Raw genomic sequence first — 22855 nt, 5'->3', positions numbered from 1 at the left:
AACTGGTGCCAGAAAGTTAAACAGATTTGTAAACTACTTCTATTTAAAAATCTGAATTTTTCCAGTACTGATCAGTTGCTGTATACTCCAGAGGAAGTTATTTTCTTTTTGAATTTATTTTTTGTCTGACCACAGTGCTCTCTGCTGACACCTCTGTCCATGTCAGGAACTGTCCAGAGTAGGAGCAAATCCCCATAGCAAACCTCTCCTGCTCTGGACAGTTCCTTAAATGGATAGAGGTGTCAGCAGAGAGCACTGTGGTCAGACAGAAAAAAAATTCAAAAAGAAAAGAACTTCCTCTGGAGCATAGACCAGCTGATAAGTACTGGAAGGATTATGATTTTTAAATAGAAGTAATTTACAGGTCTGTTTAACTTTCCGGCACCAGTTGATTTAAAATAAATAAATAAATTAATAAAGTTTTCCACCGGAGTACCCCTTTAAGACACTGGGTAGAGCAGTCAGTATGGCTTTTATGACGAAACCCGCTGCCACAAAATCCAGTACGATAATAGCATATGGTGTTTAATTAATAGAAATTAAGAGATTAATAAATTAATACCGTAGTTATTTTACTTTTATTGTAACAATCAAACTGGACAATTCACCATAAGGGCAGGGTCGCACGGGGCACATTCGCAGGGTATTTCATGGTGCAGATGCGCTGATGGCAGTCACAAATGGACTGCAGAGAAAGAGCTCCCGACTCTGCATTTGCTCATAGCAGCAGATTTCTACAGCGGGAAATCCACCACTAAGAGCAGACACACAGAGCTACCCGGCCACAGCTGGGAGCTCACTCTGACTGCATCCACAGCATGAAATACACTGTGGATGCGCCCTGTGCGACTCTTCCCTAAAAGTGCATATTTATATCTCAAGTTATATTACACCAGATATATCCTTATTATGTACTCTAAAGTTTCAGCGCAATAAAATATTGTGTTGTTGTAGATGGAATATATATGTTGATGACAGAAGATGGGCTGATGTATCACGCCTACTGTGACATGACAACCAACGGTGGAGGGTGGACCTTGGTGGCCAGTGTTCATGAAAACAACATGAATGGTAAATGTACAGTGGGAGATCGCTGGTCCAGCCAGGAAGGAGACAACATCAACAACCCAAAAGGTGATGGTAACTGGGCCAACTACGCTACATTTGGTCTACCTATTGGAGCTACCAGCGATGATTATAAGGTGAAGTGGCAGATTTCTGTATATTTAATTTTACTACTATTGTATTGTTTTCTTACTCATTTTATAAATACTTCCAATAACATGTCCTTCACCTAAAGACTTAAAGGGGTATTCAAGGAAAAAATCCTATATATCAACTGGCTCCAGAAAATAAAACAGATTTGTAAATTAATTCTATAAAAAAAATCTTAATCCTTCCAATAATTATCAGCTGCTGAAGTTGAGTAGTTCATTTCTGTCTGCTCTCTGCTTGTCTCGGGAACTGCACAGAGTAGAAGAGGTTTGCTATGGGGATTTGCTTCTACTCTGGACAGTTCCCGAGACAGGTGTCACCAGAGAGCACTTAGACGGCAAACAACTCAACTTCAGCAGCTCATAATTACTGAAAGGATTAATATTTTTTCATAGGAGTAATTTACAAATCTGTTTAACTTTCTGGAGCCAGTTGAGATATATATATATATATATATATATATATATATATATATATATATATATATATATAACCCCTTTAATACATCTATTTTTTTTCCCCCAAAGAGTGTTTGTCACTAGGAAAAAATCTTTTCTGTAGAAATGGCAAAAATTTTCTTAAGAAAATGTCTAAACTATAGCTAAAGGATTTATATTACACAACAAAGTTGCTATATTATTTTTAAAGGGGTGTTTCACCATTAAAGGGGTATTCCAGGTATTTTTTTTTATTTATTTTGTTTATGCTACAGAGTCTGTAAAGTTAATATAGTATCTGTACCAATGTGTAATGTGATTTTCATCACAATATTTATTTTTAACAGCATACAAAATTACTCAGGTCTTGGGGTGTTCCAGTTTGCAGTGCGGCTGAGACATGACATCACTAGTCAGGTGTGCAAAGGGAGCCTGTCCTGCTTCAATGGGTGGAGTGACCTCTAGAGGGAAAGAGATTGTTTTGCAACAGCTGTAGGCATCCTGGTTAGATAACTCTTCTTTTAATTGGAATGAAGCTCATTTGTGTTTTGATGGGGGGTGTGGCTGATGTGTGGGAGTGAGGAAAGTGAACTCAAACTTACAAACAAGGAACTATGGGATTTGTAGTTTAAGAGAACAAACTCCAACAGGTAATACCCAGTTCACAAAAAGATTGCCTTAGCTTTATGGTAATCTCACCACATTAATCCCCAAGACAAGCACTGATTCTTCCTAAGCATGTCCATTACTGTCTAGCAGATGCGTACTAAAATGCCTTCTGGCAGATAACCCCTTAAAAAAAAAAATGTATATATGTATATATATATATATATATATATATATATATATATGCAGGAGAATGCAGCAGCACAGTCTAGCGAAACGATATATATGAAATATGAAATGCTTTATTGCTATAATGAATAATGAAAATGTAGGTGCTTAGCTTACCATTTGGCCAAATAGTGTGTACCATCCCATCACGATAAGTGACCTCATTGGGCTGGACCCTACACTGTGAATGGGCCTCTGGGCAGTCAGTTATCAGGCTTGTAAGGTCTGGGACATCCAGCACCTTATAAAATGGGTGGGGTGCAGGAACCAACATGGAGTTAGCCACTCCCCTCATATGTGAAATACAAAAAAGGATAAGTTGGCCAGTGGGCAATAAATAAATATATATTTATTTATTGCTGGGGCTGCATAACAAAGAGAAAAAAACACTATACGAACTTACCCCCTGCATCTTCTCTTGGTCCCCTGATCTCCTGTTTTCTTCCTGTTTCTAAGATGAGAGCCCAGTGCAGGACCTGCTCACTCATTACTGGCCACAGCAGTATCCCCTTTCAGCTAGTGATTGGCTGAGCGGGCAGGTCCAGCACTGTGCTCTTGTCTTAGAAGCAGGCAGAAAATATAAGATTGGTGAACCAGAAGGAGCCGAACGAGAGCTGCAGGGGACCAGCAGGGAGGTAGGTAATAAAAAAAAATTAATTGCTGAAATACCCCTTTAAGCTAAGAACAATTTTACACATTTACATTATCTGTTCTAACTTGTATAGATTTTTAGTGTTTAATAATACCCTCTGCCTGTCCAGAGTACAGTGGTCCCTCAACATATGATATTAATTGGTTCCAGGAGAACCATCATATGTTGAAACCATCATATGTCGAGTACATATGTCTATGTAAAAATGGTAATTGGTTCTGGGGCCTTGGAACCATTGTATGTTGAATACATATCTCTATGGGAAACTGCTAATTGGTTCTGGGATGACAATTGTATGTGGAGTGTATGGGGAGAGTTTAACAAACCAGGGTGACTCCAGCTGTTGCACAACTACAACTCCCAGCATGCATGTACAGCCATTGACTGTCTGGGCATGCTGGGAGTTATAGTTCTGCAACAGCTTGAGGCACACTGATAGGGAAACATTGATGTATGGGGTGTATAGTGTGTATATGTATTGTATGTGATGTGTGACATTGCATACAGTACTGTACAGTTCTTTAACTACCTTCAGGGGAGACAGAATGTCCTCCATTACCACCCTACCGACTACAGCTCTATAGTAAAGGAAGGGGAGGGCAGCCAGCAGCTCATTGGATGCCTGCAGCAAGATGCTGTATGTTATTGGCTATGGCTGCACTGGAGGGGGGGGGGGGGGGCCCTTACACGGAGCTCACAGTGGAAGCCTGTATGAGTTAGCAGGACAGCATGTGAGTAACAGGAGGCAGAACGGGGCACACAGGGCACATTAAACAACTATCTGTCAGTTGCTGAAGTTGTCAGCGCTGTCAGATAGCTGTTTGTATGATGGCCCCGACACACAGCAGCATCATATGTCGAGGCTGCCTTCAACATACGATGGGCTCTGAGAGGCCATCATATGTTGAAATGATCATATGTCGAGGCCATCATAAGTCGAGGGGTCACTGTAATATTATATCGTGTTATGATGAATTAAGTAATTTTATAATGTAATCTCTTAAAAGCCAATGTAATCCAATCTACATATTACTTGTTTCTCTTTTTTGACTTTGTAGAATCCTGGCTATTTTGATATCACTGCTAAAGATCTGAGTTTGTGGCATGTTCCCAATAATACACCCTTGTCAGAGTGGAGAAATGCTTCTCTCCTGAGATATCGCACAACCAACGGCTTCTTTAATGATGAGGGTGGTAACCTCTTCAACTTATACAAAGTAGGTACTTCTGGTTGATATCAGTGAGACCATGTTTACACATTGTATTTTTACCAGTTTTGGGGCCTAAAATGCCCATAAATTATATTGAACTTAATAGTAAATCAGTTGTTATAGTGTGAACACCCATTAATTTTATAATCCTAATTATTATGGGCATATAGTTAATTGACATGCCATTTTTTTTTTAATTGGTATTTCCAGACATAAAAAAAAAATCAGTTTCCATGCAAAAATGGCTAAAAGAGGCCATTTTTCTCCATTTATAAAAATTGGCATTATTTTATGGCTGAAGTATGAACATTGAGCCTCATTTACTAAGGTTTTTCCAGAGGTGTAGCTTTTAGCTTCTGGGCCCCGTAGCAAAATCTGCAACAGGTCCCCATATGCCAATTATAATACTGGTCTCTTATGGGAAAGATGTGCTTTGGGGGCCCCTTAGGCACCAGGACCCCGGTGCGACTTCTACCTCTGCTACCTTTATAGCTACGTCCCTTGGTTTTTCTGAGTAAAATTTTAAGGGTTTTTGTGTTGCATGTGTTTTGCACCAGAATTTGCAACAAAAAATCCCCAAAACTCTACTCTACTCAGAAAACCCCAAAAGGTTTGCATCTGTCTCAGAAAAAAAAAAAAAAAAAGAAAAACAAATTTACTAATGTTCTCAAATAAAATGTGGCAGATTTGAGGTCTCCAAAACCCGACAGTTCGGAGCATGTGTATAAACAAAACGTAGGAAAAAGCGCAACATTAGTAAATAACATGGAAAAACACCTGTAAGGAAAAAATACCACAAAGAAAACTACACTTCACTCTTACTAAATGAGGCCCATTATGTACAATGAACTATTTCTCAGATGAACTAAGCCATAGCTCATTGGGGATTTTAGTTGAAACAATTGCCTTATCAACCAATTGGTAGCAATTTTCCAATTATAAAGTGTAATGTGAACAATATTTACTGTCTAAATTATCAAGGAGACTCAATAATATATCTCCTAAAGACCACTTCTTTGTGAAGACCACACCTTTATCTAGGCCAGATTTTGTGTGACAGATTTTCAATTTGACATATATTATGTATCATGGCAATTTTTTTTTTGTCAAGACAGCCCCCTTTGAAGACCATTTTCAATGCAATTTTGGGTGCCAATATATGAGATGGGTATATTAAAGGGAAACTGTCATCAGTTTTATGCTACCCAAACCATGTGCAACATAAAACTGGTGCAGGCATTGCGATCCCAGCACACTATGAATTACTCTAAGACGCTTGAGTGTTTTTGAGTAATTATAGTTTAAAAAATGCCACCAGGATAACTAGTCCTTTGGGCTTCTTCTAGCCTGACTGGCTTGAGTGGCAAATCTCTCCCAATACACTTCGAGAGAGAGATGCATCACTCAAGCTGGCTGGATGGCAAGCAGCTACCGGTACCCGCCTTGAGCACTAGTTACCTGGGTCCCGGTTGCATTTTCAAACTATGATTACTCTGAAACGCCTCAGAATGGATCATAGCATGCAGGGAATGTATATACAGTATCCATGACTACATGGGTTATAATGTTTGTTCTCATGCAGACTGTAAGCCTGTAAGCAGCATATAAACATAACCTTTTTGATGCTCCCTCAGAAATACCCAGTAGTGTACAATGCCGGAGCCTGCCTTGCACAGAATGGACCGGCTATTCCAGTTGTGTACGACTTTGGAAGTGCTGGGAAGACAGCATTATATTACTCCCCAAATGGCGCAAGTAAGATACCGTATAACTGTAAAGTAATATTAAAGGGGTATTCCCCTTTTTTTTATATATCAACTGGCTCCAGAAAGTTAAACAGATTTGTAAATTACTTCTATTATGCTATCTATCTGGAGCCAGTTGATATATAAAAAAAAGTTTTTTCCTGGATAACCCCTTTAAGAGCAGTGAAGATGTTCTCTATACTGATACTTATTTCTGTGTGTCTCTGCAGCACAGTTCACTGCCGGCTATGTCCAGTTCCGGGCTATTAATAATGAAAGAGCTTCCCTGGCTCTATGTCCAGGTGTGAAGGTGACTGGATGCGATGTAGAACATGTAAGTATTAGAGTAGTGTACTGACTTTATTCTGTTGCTACACTTTACAGTATCATCTATCATAATCTATAGTATTAAAGGCTCTAATAACACTGGTTGAGTTGTGGTATACCCAGGGCAATAAAAGATTGTGATAATCTTCATTAATATAATTCCAGCACTGTATTGGAGGAGGCGGTTACATCCCAGAAGGAAACCCCAGACAATGTGGAGACTTTGCTTCCTTTGACTGGGACGGTTATGGAACACATGTTGGATGGAGTAGCTCCAAGGAAATAACTGAAGCAGCCGTCCTCCTCTTCTATCGCTAATATGGGCGAATTAAATATTTAGTTGCTTCATGCCTGGAAAAAAATAAAAAATAAAACATTACCATCTCTCTGTGACCTGTAAGAGTACTTTTTATTAAAGTGTAAACATAAAACAAAAATACCTAACCTACAAAAGATTGATGCTGTAATATTGTCAACATAGATTCGTTATTAGAAAATGATACAAGACAAGAATAGCCCTCCCATTAATATAACCCACCCTATAAAATACACCCCCCCCCCCCAAGAAAGAAACAAAAATGGATGGGGAGCATCAGAAGACAATGACCTCTACATTCTATGTCACCAAAGAGTACTATAACAATCACATCATGTAAAAATACCATAAACATAAATATTAATCCTCCCTTGGCTGGGACATGCTGGAGGCTACTGATGCACCCCATCACCACCTCAACACGTGTTTCGTTCCTTCGTCAACTGAAAGATTATAAATGGAAATTAAACAGGGCATCCAGGATTCAAAAACAAAAAACAAAAACATAGCTGCTTTCTTCCAAATACAGTGCCACACCTGTCCTCGGGGTGTCTGTGTGGTATAACAACATAGTTCTATTCACTTCAGTGGAGCTGAGCTGCAATATCACACACAAACTGAGGACAAAAGTAGCGCTTATTCAGGAAAAAGCTGCTAATTTTATTTAAAATCCTGAATAACTTAAAGGGGTACTCCACTGGAAAAAAACTTTTTTTTTAAATCAACTGGTGCCAAAAAGTCAAAAAGATTTGTAAATTACTTCTATTTAAAAATTAATGGCGGAGGGGAATCTTGAGGAAGTAATGAGAGTTAGGTGGGTTGGTGGCTGTATGAGATTCCTTTTGCATGTTGGCCGTTTCTCCCCTAAAGGGGCTATTGGGATTGGCAAGATGGATACATTTGTGAAGGCTTCAACAGGGTGGACTAAAACGAGAAGTAATAAATCTTCTCCCCCTTAGGCTGGATTAGAGAACATAGGTTCTCGCTATACCATATTACAAGATATATCTGATGGGGAGGAGGAGGCGTCAGGAGCTAATAAATCTAAAGTTGAGAGGATCCTGGAAGAAGTCCAGAGGTGTAATCATTCTCTGGCGGACCTTCATACCCAGGTGGGGTCCCTTGTCTCTGACCTCTCCATAATAAAGGATGAAACAAATAAAATCCGAGATCGTACTAAAGCAATTGAGAAGGCACTTCCGATAGTTGAAAAATAAGTTTTTGCTCTTACAGAAAATTCTAAATTCTTAAGGAAAGAGGTGCGGGAGTTGAAAATGAAAGTTACTGATCTAGAGGACAGATCTAGAAGATCCAACATCAGGATGGTGGGATTCCCAGAAGACACGGAAGGCGGGGACATTAGTTCTTTTTGTCACACGTGGCTAAAAGAATTAGTGGGCCAGCAGGATTTGTCCCCTATGTTTGGTCTGGAGCGGGTACATTGGGTCCCGGCTAGGAGGCCCCCTCCTGGATCCCCTCCTAGGACTATAATAGCAAAGCTCTTTTGTTCTAAAGATTGGGACATTATAATCCTTTGGACACGTGTGAAGGGCCAGCTTCTTTATAGCGGGGCAAAAATCTCAATATATCCAGACCACGCCAGGGTCACCCAACTTAAAAGGGCCTCTTTCAGAGAGATAAAAAGAAGGTTGGCAGCAGCAAAAGGGCAGTTTTCCCTGTTATTTCCTGCCAGGTTACGTGTGGTATATAAAGAAAAGGTTTACTTTTTGACAGATTGCACCGAAGTAGGGAATTGGATGGACCAAATGGATAAAATGATTAGTTATTGTTATTATTCTTGTGAGTAAAGGGGAGGAGGGGTTAAGTGACGTTGGATAGAGACCGGCTAATGTTAGTGGGTCATGAGAAGGAAGGGGGAGGGGGGGGGTGACTGTCAGAAGGGGGTTTTTGGGTAATTTTTTTACTCCTCTTAGATGTCAAGGATGATGTCGGATAAATTAAAGGTTCTTTTGGAATGTGAGGGGAATGGGGGAGCGACGCAAGAGAGTGGCCATATTCGATAGGGTACAAAATTATTTGCCAGCAATAGTATGCCTGGTTGAATCTCAAGTTACTAAGGAAACCGAAGGGAAGATCGCTAGGAGATAGGCACTGTTGGAGCTCCACTCCTCGGCATCTAGTTTTTCAGCGGGGGTCTCAGTCTATATACATGAGGCCATTCAGTTCAAAATTTTTGGTAGGAAAATTGATGAAAGAGGACAGTATGTTTTTTTCCATGCTAAATTTTTGGATTGGGAGGGAGTGATAGCCTTTTTCTATGTCTCTCCCCCATTTTCCAATCGCCCTCTTCTGGAGTTGATTGATTTTATTAGAGGGAAAGAACATCTTCCCTTTTATTTGCTGGGGGACTATAATTGTGTATTGAATACCGCTCTGGACAGATCTTCAACTGAGATAGGAAGGGAGTCGGAAACCCCCCTATATAAGTTATGTGTAGAAATGGGTTGGGGAGACCCGTGGCATATTATGAATCCTGACAGGAGGGTGTTTTCATGTTTTTCAGCCTCCCATAAAGTAGCATCACGTATTGACATAGCTCTCTCAAACGACAGGGGGTTTCGGTTTATTTAAGGTATTAGGTATGAAGGAAGAACTCTTTCAGACCATTCTCCAGTAGTAATGGAATTGAGACTTGGGGCCAGGGGAAAAGAGAGGGAGAGGGTTTTTTGTTTGAATCCACATTGGCTTAATCTGATAGGAAGGAAGGAAGAAATTGTGAAAGCGATATGGGAATGTTGGGAATTTAATAAAAACTCGTCAGCCTACCCAATGGTGTGGGATACTATTAAGGCAGTACTACAGGGGATTCTGTATAGGGAAATACAAAGGAAAAAAAGGGAATTTAAAAAGATTGAACAGGACCTGAAAGGGAAGGTTAAATCTGCAGAGGAAATATATGAAGAAGTGTGCTCGGAAATTTTTTTTAAGGTGTTAGCATTAGCACAAGGTAAACTGAGTACTATTTAGAAAAAGCCCAACACAATGTTTTTTTTTTTCAGGTCAGAAAGATTTTGTGGAAGGGGCCCGCCCGGGGAAATTATTAGCAAATTTGGTTAGAGCTCAAAGAGAAAGCAGTGAAATTCTAGCCTTACAAGATAATAATGGAGTTATGCAGACATCACGGGAGGAGTTACAGAAGATAGCCCAGTTATATTATCAACAGCTATATAGTACAGAGGAATCGGCAGGGGATAGGTAGATATATCAATATCTTAAAGAAATTGAATTGTCAAAGATCAAGAAGGAAGATCTGGAAAGTCTTAAACAAGAAATTACAGTACAGGAGTTAGGAGAAGCACTGCAGTGTTGTTCAGTTACATCAGCCCCAGTGATGGATGGTCTCCCTTATGCAATATATAGAGAGTATCAGGAGGTGTTATTGCCTATCCTCTGTATGGTATTGAAGGAAGCTTGGAAGGGAGGGGAATTGCCTCCCTCCATGCTTGAAACTAAAATAGTGCTAATTCCCAAAAAAGAGAAGGATAATACAAAGATTGAATCTTACCGCCCTATTTCGTTGATAAATTCAAAACTTTTGGCTGAAAGACTATCCCCGCTTCTGCCTGGCTTAATAGGAGTTGAACAAACTGGGTTTGTCCTGGGGGGCTCAATTCACAATAATTTGTTAAGAGCAATGGTTAATATCCAGTTGGGCTCGGGTCCCTTCCGCTCCACCCTGTCACTCGACGCAATGAAGGCGTTTGACAGGGTGGAGTGGAGGTTCCTTTGGAGAGTTCTTAAAAAGTTTGGACTTGAGGGGGAGTTTGTAGAATGGATCAAGTTACTATATAAGAACCACAATTGGCGATTGGAAGAGGTACAAGACAAGGTTGCCCGCTCTCGCCCATGCTATTTGCGTTATTTTTGGAACCTTTGACGGAAAAATTTAAGAAAGCAGGAAGTCTTAGGGGATTTGGGATCAAAGGAGCAGAAGAAACATTTCTTATGTACGCAGACGATATTCTTTTGTTCCTAGACAATGCATTCGAGGGGGTCCCAGAAGCAATCAAAGTTGTGGAGGAATTTGGGAAGGTCTCCGGCCTTAAAATCAATTGGAGTAAATTGTCATTAATGCCTGTCAGGATCCGGGTGCTGTGAGGATACTGGTGGTGGATCCTCTGTGTCAGTGGGGTGATGACGTGGGCCGTATCAGGGGAACGGAGTCTAAGGGGTTACTGGTAATCACCAGAGCCCGCCGCAAAGCGGGATGGACTTGCTGTGGCAGGTAACCCCCAGGTCGTTCCACCCGATAGAGACTCAACCCCGACTGACTGCTGAGATAGGCGCGGTACAAGGGATTAGGCAATAGCAAGGTCGGACGTAGCAGAAGGTCAGGGCAGGCAGCAAGGATCGTAGTCAGGGGCAACGGCAGGAGGTCTGGAACACTGGCTTGGGACATACAAGGAACGCTTTCACTGGCACAATGGCAACAAGATCTGGCAAGGAAGGGAAGGGGAAGTGAGTTTATATAGAGAGGTGCACAGGTGATTACACTAATTTGGACCAGGCGCCAATCAGCGGCGCACTGGCCCTTTAAACCGCAGAGAGCCGGCGCGCGCGCGCCCTAGGGAATTGGGCCACGCGCGCCGGGACTGTACAGACGAGGAACGGGGCTGGTAAGCGGGCTGGGATGCGAACCGCGAGCGGGCGCATCCCGCATCGCGGATCGCATCCCTGCCAGGGACATTATCGCAGCGCTCCCGATCAGCGGGACATTATCGCTGCGAGCGCTCTGGGGAGGAGCGGGGATCCGGAGCGCTCGGCGTAACAGTACCCCCCCTTGGGTCTCCCCTCTTTTTGGAACCCGAAAATTTGTGAATGAGGTCCTTGTCGAGGATGTTATCCTCGGGTTCCCACGACCTCTCCTCAGGACCGCAATTCTCCCAATCTACGAGAATTTTTTTTTTACCTCTGACCGTCTTGGACGCGAGAATTTCTTTAACCGAGAAGACATCGGAGGACCCGGAGACAGGAGTTGGAGCGACAACCTTGGGAGAGAAGCGGTTAAGGATAAGCGGTTTAAGGAGAGAGACATGAAAAGCATTGGGAATACGGAGAGAAGGGGGAAGACGGAGTTTGTAGGAAACAGGATTGATTTGGCGCTTGATTTTAAAGGGTCCAAGATAACGTGGTCCCAGTTTATAACTGGGGACACGGAAGCGGATATACTTGGCGGAGAGCCACACTTTGTCTCCAGGAGCAAAGACAGGAGGAGTTCTTCTCTTTTTGTCGACATGATTCTTCATCCGGGATGAGGCCTGTAGGAGGGATTTTTGAGTCTCCTTCCAGATGGTGGAGAGGTCCCGGGTAACTTCGTCAACAGCAGGCAAACCAGAAGGCGTGGGAGTGGGGAGGGTGGGGGGGGGAGAGGGTGATGGCCGTACACCACAAAGAACGGGGATTTGGCGGAGGATTCAGAGTCTTTGAAATTGTACGAGAATTCAGCCCAGGGTAGAAGATCGGCCCAATCATCCTGGCGGGAGGAAGCAAAATGTCGCAAATAGTCACCAAGAACCTGGTTAACTCTCTCTACTTGCCCATTGGATTGGGGATGATAGGAAGACAAGAAATGTAATTTGATTTTTAGTTGATTACAGAGAGCTCTCCAGAATTTCGACACAAATTGAACGCCTCTATCCGAGACGATATGCGTGGGAAGCCCGTGAAGGCGAAAAATGTGCACAAAAAATTGTTTCGCCAACTGTGGCGCAGAAGGAAGGCCTGGAAGTGGAATAAAATGTGCCATCTTGGAGAAACGATCAACGACCACCCAAATGACTGTGTTGCCATGGGATAAAGGCAGGTCCGTTATAAAGTCCATGGCAATCTGAGACCATGGTAGCTCAGGGACAGGCAGAGGATGAAGGAGGCCGGCAGGCTTCTGGCGAGGAGTCTTGTCCCGGGCACAGACTGTACAAACCTGAACGAAGTCAGCAACATCTGCTTCCAGGGTAGGCTACCAATAAAATCGAGAGATGAGTTGGATGGACTTCTTGACGCCAGCATGGCCGGCGAGGTGCGAGGAATGTCCCCACCTGAGGATCTTGAGGCGCTGGCATGGGGGTACGAAAGTCTTTCCAGGAGGTGTTTGTCTGATGGAAGCTGGGGAAGAGGAGATCAGACACTCAGGAGGAACAATGTGTTGCAGGGGGGCTTCCGTTTCGGAAGCATCAGAGGAACGAGAGAGGGCGTCAGCCCTGATGTTTTTGTCAGCAGGGCAAAAATGAATTTCAAAGTTAAAACGGGCAAAAAACAACGACCACCTAGCCTGGCGTGGGTTCAGCCGTTGGGCAGACTGAAGATAAAAGAGATTCTTGTGATCCGTGTAGATGATAATTGAGTATTTGGAACCCTCCAGCAGGTGCCTCCATTCCTCGAGGGCAAGTTTAATGGCCAGCAGTTCTCGATCACCAATGGAGTAATTTTTCTCCGCCGGAGAGAAGGTCTTAGAAAAGAAACGACAAGTAATGTTATGTCCAGAAGAGTTTTTTTGTAGGAGTACTGCTCTGGCTCCCACCAAGGAGGCGTCTACCTCCAGCAAGAAGGGTTTAGATGGATCAGGTCTGGAGAGTACAGGAGCAGAAGAAAAGGCAGTTTTGAGACGGTTGAATGCCTCGTCCGCTTGGGGAGGCCAGGACTTAGGGTTGGCGTTTTTCTTGGTTGGGGCCACAATTGGAGCCACAATGGTGGAAAAATGCAGAATAAATTGTCGTAAGTAATTGGCAAACCCCAAGAAGCGTTGGATAGCTCGGAGTCCGGAGGGGCTTGGCCAATCTAACACGGCTGACAGTTTGTCTGGGTCCATTTGAAGTCCCTGGCCAGAGACTAAATATCCTAGAAAGGGAAGAGATTGGCATTCAAAGAGACATTTCTCCATCTTGGCATATAATTGATTGTCACGGAGTCTCTGGAGCACAAGACGGACATGACGGCGGTGTTCTTCGAGGTTAGACGAAAAAATCAAAATGTCGTCCAGGTAAACCACAACACAGGTATATAACAGATCACAAAAAATGTAATTCACAAAGTCCTGGAAGACAGCAGGGGCGTTGCAGAGCTCAAAGGGCATAACCAGATTTTCAAAATGTCCGTCTCTGGTATTAAATGCGGTCTTCCACTCGTCCCCCTTCCTAATGCGGATGAGATTATATGCACCTCTTAAATCCAATTTGGTGAAGATGTTAGCGCCACGTAGGTGGTCAAAGAGTTCCGAGATAAGAGGCAGGGGATAGCGTTTTTTTATAGTGATCTTATTAAGACCGCGGTAATCGATGCATGGCCGTAAGGAACTGTCTTTTTTGGAGACAAAGAAGAACCCTGCTCCGGCAGGGGATGAAGACTTGCGGATGAATCCCCTCTTTAAATTTTCTTGGATGTAATCCGACATGGCTTGTGTCTCAGGAGCTGACAGAGGATAGATCCTGCCCCGGGGTGGAGTAGTGCCAGGAAGGAGATCAATAGGGCAGTCATAAGGCCTGTGAGGAGGCAAAGTCTCTGCTTGTTTTTTTTGCAAAAAACATTGGCATAGTCCAAATAGGCCTTGGGGAGACCTGGTATAGGAGGAGCCACAGGGGTTTGACTGGCGGGACTGGGAGTAGACGTGAGGCATTTTTTGTGGCAAGAAGAACCCCAGTTCTGGATCTCCCCGGTGGTCCAGTCAAGGGTAGGAGAATGGCGTTGGAGCCAAGGCAGTCCGAGAAGAATTTCAGAAGTGCAGTTAGAGAGGACCAGAAATTCAATTTTTTCGTGATGAGGTCCAATGCACATTAACAGGAGTTCTGTGCGGTAACGCACAGTACAGTCCAATCTTTCTCCATTAACTGAAGCGATGTAGAGAGGTCTGGCGAGACTGGTCACTGGGATGTTGAACCTGTTAACGAAAGAGGCCAAAATAAAATTTCCTGCAGAGCCTGAATCCAAGAAGGCCACAGCTGAGAAGGAGGAGTTAGAAGAAGAAATCCGCAAGGGCACAGTAAGACGTGGAGAAGCAGAGTTCACACCTAGAGCTGTCTCACCTTTGTGCCGAATCGGAGTGCGTCTTTCCTGACATGGAGAACGGATAGGACAATCCTTCAGGAAGTGTTCGGTACTGGCACAGTACAGGCATAGGTTCTCATTGCGGCGGCGTGTCCTCTCTTGTGGTGTCAGGCAAGACCGGTCTACTTGCATAGCCTCCACGGCAGAAGGCACAGGAACAGATTGCAGCGGACCAGAGAAGAGAGGAGCCTGGGAGAGAAATTGCCTAGTGCGAACAAAGTCCATATCCTGACAGAGCTCCTGGCGTCTTTCGGAAAAGCGAATGTCAATGCGGGTGGCCAAATGGATAAGTTCATGCAGGTTGACAGGAATTTCTCGTGTGGCCAGCACATCTTTGATGTTACTGGATAGGCCTTTTTTAAAGGTCGCGCAGAGGGCCTCGTTGTTCCAAGATAATTCAGAGGCGAGGGTACGAAATTGGATGGCGTATTCGCCTACAGAAGAATTACCCTGGACCAGGTTCAGCAAGGCAGTCTCGGCAGAAGAAGCTCGGGCTGGTTCCTCGAAGACACTACGAACCTCAGCGAAGAAGGACTGTACAGTGGCAGTGACAGGATCATTGTGGTCCCAGAGCGGTGTGGCCCATGACAGGGCCTTCCCAGACAGGAGACTAACCACGAAAGCCACCTTCGACCATTCTGTTGGAAATTGGTCCGACATCATCTCCAAATGCAGGGAACATTGCGAGAGAAAACCACGGCAAAGTTTAGAGTCCCCATCAAATTTGTCCGGCAAAGATAAGCGGAGGCTGGAAGCGGCCACTCGCTGCGGAGGAGGTGCAGGAGCTGGCGGAGGAGATGGTTGCTGTAGCTGTGGTAGAAGCTTATGTAGCATAACAGTCAGTTGAGACAGCTGATGGCCTTGTTGCGCTATCTGTTGCGACTGCTGGGCGACCACCGTGGTAAGGTCAGCGACAACTGGCAGCGGGACCTCAGCGGGATCCATGGCCGGATCTACTGTCAGGATCCGGGTGCTGTGAGGATACTGGTGGTGGATCCTCTGTGTCAGTGGGGTGATGACGTGGGCCAGGGGAACGGAGTCTAAGGGGTTGCTGGTATTCACCAGAGCCCGCCGCACAGCGGGATGGACTTGCTGCGGCAGGTAACCCCCAAGTCGTTCCACCCGATAGCGACTCAACCCCGATTGACTGCTGAGATAGGCGCGGTACAAGTGATTAGGCAAGAGCAAGGTCGGATGTAGCAGAAGGTCAGGGCAGACAGCAAGGATCGTAGTCAGGGGCAACGGCAGGAGGTCTGGAACACTGACTTGGGACATACAAGGAACGCTTTCACTGGCACAATGGCAACAAGATCCGGCAAGGAAGGGGAAGTGAGGTTATATAGAGAGGTGCACAGGTGATTACACTAATTTGGACCAGGCGGCAATCAACGGCGCACTGGCCCTTTAAATCGCAGAGAGCCGGTGCGCACGTGCCCTAGGGAGCGGGGCTGCGCGCGCCGGGACTGTACAGATGGGGAACGGGGCTGGTAAGCGGGCTGGTAAGCGGGCTGGGACGCGAACTGCCAGCGGGCGCGTCCCGCATCGCGGATCGCATCCCTGCCAGGGACATTATCGCAGCACTCCCGGTCAGCGGGTCTGACCAGGGCGCTGCGAGCAGGTAAACGCTGCAAGCGCTCCGGGGAGGAGCGGGGACCCGGAGCGCTCGGTGTAACAGTAGTCCTTTGAGACAGCCGCAACACCACCTCCGAGTCATCAGTAGTTTCTTCACTTGAGGATTCTTCAGTCCCCGAAGGACCAGCTGGAGGGCTTGAAACAGGAGTAACTTCTTCGGTAGAACTGAGGGGTTCTCTTAAGACAGATGGAGGAGTGGCTTCAATGTCCGGAGAGGTCACTGGAGCAGGACTGAGGTTGGTTGTAGCGACCAATGGTGGTTGACATGGGGCAACAGCTACTGGCAACTGACTGGTGGGTGCGACCAGTGTTGGCTGACTGGATGGATCTGGGAATGGTATGCCCCAATACATGGTAGGCTGCTGAGATGGGAACAGAGGAGCGTCCATAGTGGGATGAATTCCTTCTCCCGGCACATACTCTCTCACAGGCCTTGTCAGAGGTGGAGTAGAAGTAGCAGGAGGATCAGGAGGAGTAGGAGGAGATGGGCCAAGCATATCTTCTTTCCGGCACACTTTTATCCTATTCCGGTGGACCACCTGTGGCTCGAACCCATCTTTTAGTATCTCATACAAGTCCGTTTTGTGGTAAAGAACTGCAGTGATGGTGTATGGCTCCGTTTTCCACAGGGAATCCAATTCATGGGTTCTAGGAAATTTTCTGAGCCACACTTTATCTCCAAGCTGCAAGGGCTGAGCCGAAGCATGTTGATTATTGTCTTTCTTCTGGCGCTCATGAACTTCACCCATTTTCTTCTCAACGATGTCCTTGGCTTCCTCAATTCTTCGTCGATGCTCTGACACCCAACCTTGAGAAGCCTGAGGAGAATTGTTGAAAGGTGCCTGTAGCCCAAAGGTTCGATACTTTGGCAATTGGCCGTGTTGGCCCATCATCAAGAAAAAGGGCGTATACCCCGTAGAGCAGTGAACAGTGTTGTATATTTCCAGGAGTTCTGGCAGCAGCTGAGGCCACTCTTCGTGTTTCAAGACAGAGGCTGCTCTGAGCATCTGGATGAACACTTGATTGATCCTCTCAAAGAGTCCATTCCCTTGGGGATGGTAGGCTGTTGTCCGGAGCTTCTTGCAATCATGCAGCCGGCAAAGTTCCTGGAACAACTTTGCTTCAAAGGATGTTCCCCGATCCGTGAGGAACGATTCTGGACACCCCAATGGATGGATCCAATGCCGATAGAAGAGTTGAGCAGCAGTCTTGGAGGTAAGGTCCTTGACGGGGACCACGACCACCCACTTAGAGTAATGATCCACCATTGTAGGGGCATGACAGTAGCCAGATCGAGTGTGGGCCAGCTTCACATGGTCCAAGGCAACAATTTAATTCGGTCTTTCTGTACAGATGGGATGCAAAGGGGCTCTTGCGTCCCTCCGGGGGTTCTTTATCACGTTGCACACGGAGCACTCGGCACACCATTTCTCGATGTCTCCTCGCATCCCAATCCAGTAGAATCTCCTCCTGAATGTGATCTCCGTCTTATGGACCCCGAAGTCTCCGGATTGGTCATGATAAGCATTCAGAACCATGGCTGCGTCCCTCCTGGCAACCACAATCTGGTGTATGCGGTCTCCAGAGACTGGGTCTAGGGAATTTCGGTAGACCAACCCCTTGTGCAGGAACAGGCGGTTTCTCTGCTGCCACAGTCGCTTCAATTCGAGGTCTCCATGGGCCTTGTGCACCCGAGTAGGCACTTTCTTGTGGAGGCAATAGTCGAGGAGGTACCCGATAACTCTACTCTCATCCTGAAGTGTCTTCCAGGTAGACAGATCTTCAGAGACATTGGGAGATTCAGGTCCGTCACCCGCCTGGGCAGTTAGAGCATTCTGGCTCACGAACCTTCGGTAGAAGGGAGGCATTTCTACATCTTCCCACACATCTTCAGCAGGAGGTGCTTCCCCCGGGGCCATGAGAGAAAGTACATCCACATTGACATTGGTTTTTCCGCTGCGGTACTTGATGTTAAAGTCATAGTTGGCCAAGCGAGAGGCCCAACACTGTTCAAGAGCTCCCAACTTAGCAGTGTTCAAATGGGCCAAGGGGTTGTTATCTGTGTAGACCGTGAAGGAAATAGTAGCCAGATAGTCTTTAAACTTCTCAGTAATAGCCCAAACCAGGGCCAGGAGTTCTAGCTTGAAGGAGCTGTAGTTAGCATCATTCTTCTCAGCACCTCGAAGATGCCGGCTGGCATAGGAGATACTTCAGGGCGCGAAAGACATCCTCTTGTTCTTCGGCCCACTGGATGGGAAGCCTCCCATTATTATTATCCCAGGGCAGTCCCTCTCAGTAATTCGGTCAAGGGTCCGGCAATTTGAGCAAAATGAGGGATGAAACGCCAGTAATATCCAGCAAACCCCAGGAAACTTCGGACGTCTCGCACCGTCCTGGGTGTAGGCCACTCTTTCACAGCACTCACTTTGTCTGGATCAGGCTGGACTCCTTGAGCGCTGACGACATGTCCTAAGTAGTGCACTTGAGGCTTTAGCAAGTGACATTTGGAAGGCTTAACCTTGAGTCCATGTTGGATAAGAACTTGGAAAACTTATTTCAGGTGATCCAGGTGTTCCTGATATGTTCGAGAGTAGACTATGACGTCATCTAGATACAACAAAACACTCTGGAAATTAAGGTGCCCTAAGCATCGCTCCATTAGGCGATGGAAAGTAGCTGGTGCATTGCACAGTCCAAAAGGCATACTTTTGAACTCGAAGAGACCCATGGGGGTCACAAATGCGGTCTTCTCTCTGTCCTCTTCTGCCATTGGCACCTGCAAGTAGCCGCTCGTCAGATCCAGTGTAGAAAAGTAGGCGGAAGACCCCAACGCAGTCAAAGATTCTTCAATGCGTGGGAGAGGATATGCCTCCTTATGAGTTATGTTGTTCAGCTTCCCGTAGTCTACGCAAAAGCGGATGGTGCCATCTTTCTTTTTCACCAAGACCAAAGGTGCAGCCCATGGACTCTGGCTTTCTTGGATGACATCGGCCTCTTTAATCTCCACCAGCATTTTCTTTATGGTCTGATACATCCCCGGAGCCACAGGGCAATGCCTCTCTTTAATGGGTGGATTGTCTCCGGTGAGAATCCTATGTTTGATCATGGCGGTCCTGCCAAAGTCTGTGGGAAATTTGCTGAAAGCTTCTTGATGTTTCTTAGCCACCTGGATGACTCCTTCCACCTGTTCCCTGGGGGTATCTTCGTCTCCAACTGCAGCTGGTTCCACCAAGGTTCCACAGGGCTCTGCTCAGGTCCAGGTTGGACCACCTGTGACTTTGAGACTACATCTCTGACGTCTAAATGGTGCAGGGTAGCCACCGGGGTATACTTGGGTAGTCAGACAGCAATTTGAGAGAGATTAGTAAGTCTCACTGGAATTTTCCCATTATGTACTGTTACCAGGCTTCTAGCGGCTCTCACCAAGGGGCAATCTTCCAGTAGGATGGGCTCCAAGAGCGCTTGGAAATCTTGATTCTTCCCCCCGGGTCGGGCACGGCATCAAATAACTGTCTCTGTCTGTAGACTAATGGTCCGGATATCTTGAGTCCTTACTCGACAGATTTATCCATGATGATTCATGAACTTCTGTTCTGTTTGGAAGATTTTGAGGTGGTGTTGGGCAGCTTGCCGGCCTGGGGGTGACAAGTGAGGGAGAGATGCATGCAGTGCACAGACAATATCATCAAAACAGTGCCTCATAATATTCATGCCTAAAATGAAATCGCCTGCTCCCTCATCTCTATCATTTGTAACAATCACCCCTCGCCTTCCTAACACATGTTTTCCCACCTGCCCCGTGGGCTTCCAGTAACCATGTCTGGGTACTGGTTTCCCGTTCCCTGCAATTACCCTGAATTCCGCTTCCTGAGGGTCACACAACCTTTCTGGGCCCCAGTACTTATAGAAAACCCCCTGTGGGATAGTGGATACCTGAGATCCCGTATCTATCAAAGCTTGTAACCGGACACCTTCAATCATCACCTGTACATAAGGGCAAGCAGCTACATACATAGACAGTCCTTTCTTATCGCTGGTTGATTCTGGACCTTCAATCTCTACTCCTGGGGTGTGGTCCTCGACCCCAGGGGATGCCCATTTAAAGCCCAGAATTGGCTCTTCCAGTGTCCATTCTTGTTACAATAACTGCAAACGGGTCTTTGGCTTCCAGGTGGTCTCACAGGAGGAACATTAGTTGGAGTGACAGGGGGAGGGTCAGCCTTCTTAAGTGGTGGTGTTGCAGATCTGGAAGGGTTTGGCCATACTGCCATTTCTTTGAAGGCCTTGGCTAACTGTTCAATGTCCTGTTTAATGTCTTGTAAGTCAGCTGTCCAAGGGCTAGGACTAGATGTTGGTGGGGCAGATTGAGAAGGGACAGGCGGTTGGGGGCGAAGGAGCCTGAGAGTCTGTAGCAGGAACACTAATTTCTTCTGTCTGAGGCCCCGACTCTATTACTTTCACCGCTAGTCTCTTAAAGGCTGGGAAGGCCATGTCAGGATTCTGTACGGCCAGCATCCTAAGTTGGACCTTGTCCCATTTGTTTAGCGCCCCCTCTATAAAACGATCCATCAGTACTCGATTGACCTGACCGGGCGTGATGCCGTCCAAGTTCTGTACTGCCTCTAATGCGCTTTGCAAAGCCACTGCATATCCTCGGAGGGTCTCAGCTGGCTTCTGGCATCGTTCATAGAGTCGGAGGCATACCTCCGAGGGGGAATGAGATTCAAACACTTGAGCAAGTCCTTCAAAAATCTGTCCCACTGTGGCCTTATCGGCCACTGGCCAGTTGCGAAGTTCTTCCAAGGTGGGTCCCTGGAGTTGTCCCAGAAGCAGTTGTATCTGTTGATGAGGGGGAAGTGCATAAAATGCAAAGAGGCTGTAGAATTTCTCTTTAAAGTCTCTTAGTGTAAAAGGGTCACCATTGTAGGTGGGAAGTACAGGATTCCCCAAGAAGACAGGTGCAGCCACTGGGGCTCCCAACACATAGGGAGAGACTGAGGGTGGACTGGTTGGGTCCTGTTCTGCCGGTGTTGGAGGTCTTGCTGGCATCCCAGGCAGGGCACACCCTTGGGAGGTCGAGAGTGTTGGTGAGGGCAGCAACATTCTTCTAGCTGTGGGTGGAGACCCTGTTTGCTGGGCCGCTGGAGCATTGCCCCCTTGCTGTTCAAGTGGGGACTGTGGGACTGCAGGTTTTGACATTTTCGTATTTGTTATACTGGCCCTTTAAATAGACCTCGGATTCCTAGGTCCCAGAGAAATACGCAATTGTTCTTTAATCTGGAACTTGAGAGCGTAGATTTCAAACTTGAGAGCGGTAACCTGAAACTCAACAGCCTTTAATTGGAATTTAAGTGCGTTGTTCGGCAGCTGGAGAGATTCTATGCAGGACTTCAATTCGGTAATCTGATGTCTCAGAGTACCGTATTGTACCGATTCTTCACAGCTTCTAGCCTTTTGGCACACTCTGCGCCTTTTCCCGCGCTGGGCTGTCTCTCTTTGTTGGTTTCTGGTCCTAGGCTCCGACAAAATGGCCGCCGCGGCACCGAGGGCTTCGGTCGGCGGGGTCTCTGGATCACGTGCGTCGGGCTGTCCCGCGCTGACTTGTAACTCCGCAGTACTGTTCGCCTCCCCCCTTACTTTACATGCGCACTTCCTCCTCACAGCACCGTACGCGCAACCCTTTACTCCGGAGTATAAGTCTCAGTACATTAATAAAGTTCACTTCTTAGGGGGGAGTACACTTTCACTAGTGGCAATTGTAGGCACACACCCGAATCCTGTTTGTGCAATGCCAAAAAGGCTTTGTGGTAGCCCTTGGGGGGGTGTATGGTGGTGGTGGTATGGTATCGGTATATGAGGGGTTAATATTAACCCTGTCACTCGTGATGCCAGGGTGCGGGCTGGTATTACTGAGGTATAGCTTCGGCCTATCGCCGCCCTTCCCAGAAACGACAGGCGTATGCAGGTACTGACTGAAGGTCCACACTGGAGTTAAACTTGAACTGAAGTAAGCTTTACTCTTGAACTTGCGGTACATTCAGAATACAGTTACAGTCTCTGCAATACACTTCTATAGACTTCAATGACTGACAGTTGCTGCGGACCTTGCGTCTTTTGCAGGTTAATAGAATCAAGGTAATTGGTGCGTGGATCCATCCAGATTTAGGGGTAGATTAGGTCCGGTGGTCCCGCAGAGTGTTTGGGGATTGATACACTCTATATTTGCTAAGGATCAGCTGTTGCTGCGAGGCTTGGGCCTAACTCACGTTTTTTAGCAGCGCAGGTTCTATAGAGAGATGTTGCTCGCTTGGCAACCCAGGAACAAAGAGAACTAAAATGGCTGCCGCATCCCTTATATGGACAGGGGGCGGAGCCTAATTTGATAGGTCCAAGGTCAGCTGTCACTCACCATCACACAGGCTTCTGGG

At 46.0% G+C, this 22855-nt stretch overlaps 1 protein-coding gene and 1 long non-coding RNA gene across 13 annotated transcripts in view; one reads left to right on the top strand and one right to left on the bottom strand.

Annotated features, from left to right (window-relative positions):
• LOC130282184 (intelectin-1-like) overlaps nucleotides 1–6814 on the top strand; it is a 45975-nt gene extending 39161 nt beyond the window's left edge. For all 12 annotated transcript variants that reach the window (XM_056530181.1, XM_056530179.1, XM_056530174.1 and 9 more), the window contains 5 exons: nucleotides 955–1202; nucleotides 4197–4355; nucleotides 5984–6104; nucleotides 6325–6428; nucleotides 6587–6814. In XM_056530181.1, coding sequence (XP_056386156.1) covers nucleotides 955–1202; nucleotides 4197–4355; nucleotides 5984–6104; nucleotides 6325–6428; nucleotides 6587–6739 — 785 coding nt within the window. In that variant the 3' untranslated portion in view covers nucleotides 6740–6814. The remainder of the gene's footprint in view (nucleotides 1–954; nucleotides 1203–4196; nucleotides 4356–5983; nucleotides 6105–6324; nucleotides 6429–6586) is intronic.
• The window catches only part of LOC130282190 (uncharacterized), a 36138-nt gene continuing 19930 nt past the window's right edge, over nucleotides 6648–22855 (bottom strand). Inside the window, exon 3 of the long non-coding RNA XR_008846270.1 lies at nucleotides 6648–6772. This is a non-coding gene — a long non-coding RNA (uncharacterized LOC130282190). The remainder of the gene's footprint in view (nucleotides 6773–22855) is intronic.

This window comes from Hyla sarda, chromosome 7 (assembly GCF_029499605.1).
Source record: "Hyla sarda isolate aHylSar1 chromosome 7, aHylSar1.hap1, whole genome shotgun sequence".
Classification (NCBI taxonomy): Eukaryota; Metazoa; Chordata; class Amphibia; order Anura; family Hylidae; genus Hyla; species Hyla sarda.
The sequence above is the reverse complement of the archived record's forward strand: the minus strand, read 5'-3'. Positions and strand labels throughout refer to the sequence as shown.